Consider the following 2099-nt stretch of genomic DNA (forward strand, 5'->3'; position numbering starts at 1 on the left):
GTTACAGGCTGAGTCATTTCTACCTTCTCCTCTCTGTCAGCGCTCTCTGGTTTCATTTAAAAGAGTCGATCATCAGATATTGTCCAAGACTAACCTTCAGGGTGGATATAGCTCGCTAGCAGCCTCGAACCGATGACCTATCCACGTCATCATTTACCCAGAATGCTTTGCGTGTAAATAAAATGGCTCCGTCTGTGTTAAAATATATTTTTAAAATTTTACAAAACTAAACAGCCTACAGTATTTTTACAGTCTATTTTAAAGTTAAAATATATGTTTAATAAATAAAGTCTAATGTTACATGGATCCCTTTAACAGAGCTAAGATTCTCGTGTAGTGGATTAGTGGTTAGGGAACCTTAACTTGGGTTATCTGTGCCCACCACTCTAAGTTTATTTATTTATTTATTTATTTTTATCACCACTGTAAGTTTATTAAAAACATGCCACAGAAGTCCTAGCCCGACCCGACCATTAAACTTGTCATTTTGGTCTGAGCTGGCCTAAATTTCGGGCCAGCCTCGGGCTATAAATCTAAATTTTATATATAACTATGTACTGTTCTAACCGGTGGAAAAACTTTTGTTTTCTTTCCCAGTGTGCTTTCCTGGTGTGGTGCATGGCTCCGACTCCCACTAATGGGTCCATCCAGATTTATCACCGCATAATTCGACCCATTTTCCTCAAGAACGAAGGCAAGATCGATGATGCCATGAAGAACATCACAGACACAGCTTCGAAGACTGCTGACAAATTTAAAGAAGAAGGTATAACTCCTTTCATCCTAAAAGTGTTGTAGTCCTGTCTTGCAGGCTTTAGATGTCTCTTAAATACGTCTCTGTTTACTCATCCACCGTTCTTTTAATTGTACTTTGGGTTAGAAAGAGGCTCATGTCATATAAACAAATCTTTGTTTAAAGGGACAGAAAGTCTTTTGTAATCCAAAAAGACATTGACCTGTTTTGGTAATTTTATAAGGTCAAAACATTCTTAGAAAGTCATGAGTTTTGCTAAAAGTGACAAATTACTGGTAACACCACTTCTCTCCACACATTTTGTTTCCTCAGCTAAGAAAGCCACAGCAAACCTCATCTTCGAGGAGAAGAAGAGCTCTTAAAACTGCGGCCTTCCCAAAGTCATCTCCAAATTCCAGAGGGACACAGAAGAAGGAACGCCCTGGATGTTAATTTTTATGTTCTTGCATTTTGTGTGTTAACTTAAGCTTTATGCCAGCTTTGTTGCCGATATATATCATGTATCATTAAAGTCATTCTACGTATTGATTAGGTTCCGTTCACCACCATCCTCTTCAGGAGGTAACTGAACGATGGACGCCTTTATTGTATGCTTTTTAAATCAAATAAAACCAAATAAATGAGGTGGTTGTTTAATACTGATTCTTCCATCCTAGTGTCTGTATAGGAAAACAAATAATAAAAAGGAGTCCAAAGTAAAGATAATGCACAGCATGTCTGCTGAAACACTTCGATCATCATCAGTAAAAATCCAGAACCTCAACCTGATGTGATGTGGACCCTGAGAGCTGTGTACAAACGCCCACAATTCTTAAAGAACTGAACCAACGTTGCAACATGGGAGGAATTTAATTTTGAGTCCTGATATCACCCCGGTGAAAGAGGGTGAACTTTGTTTTTCCTCCCGTAACTGTAGTTGAAAGTACATTTTGTCTCCAAACTGTACTCTGTCAATCACAAATCATTTCCAAACACTTGAGTTTGAAAACAGTTTAAAACATAATGAAAGAGTTCCACTTTGAAAATGCATCAAATAATTTGGCAGCTCCACAGATGAGCTGCAAGTCACATTTTCATGTTTACAATAAATGAGACTAAATGTGAAAGCAGTCTTTTTGCAAAGGATGTTCTCTGCTGTCACTCTAGTACTATGATGTAGACCAGTGTTTCCCAAAGTTGGGGTATCGAGACCCAAAGTGGGGTCCCGAAACATCAAGGTGGGGTCCTGAAAAGATTTTCTGAATTAATTACATTTTTGTCTTAGTTGTTACAAAGGAGTGAGGTTAGTATGTTTAAAATGGATAAATGTAGTTTAAAAATATTGTTACTATGCCCATGTTTAGTT

At 37.7% G+C, this 2099-nt stretch overlaps 1 protein-coding gene across 1 annotated transcript in view; it reads left to right on the forward strand.

The window, feature by feature from the left end:
• reep5 (receptor accessory protein 5) overlaps positions 1-1390 on the forward strand; it is an 11601-nt gene extending 10211 nt beyond the window's left edge. Inside the window, exons 4-5 of the mRNA XM_014015115.1 lie at positions 598-766; positions 1067-1390. Coding sequence (XP_013870569.1) covers positions 598-766; positions 1067-1116 — 219 coding nt within the window. The 3' untranslated portion in view covers positions 1117-1390. The remainder of the gene's footprint in view (positions 1-597; positions 767-1066) is intronic.
• The last annotated feature ends 709 nt before the right edge of the window (positions 1391-2099 follow it).

The sequence above is a fragment of the Austrofundulus limnaeus genome, unplaced genomic scaffold (assembly GCF_001266775.1).
Source record: "Austrofundulus limnaeus strain Quisiro unplaced genomic scaffold, Austrofundulus_limnaeus-1.0 Scaffold123, whole genome shotgun sequence".
NCBI lineage: Eukaryota > Metazoa > Chordata > Actinopteri > Cyprinodontiformes > Rivulidae > Austrofundulus > Austrofundulus limnaeus.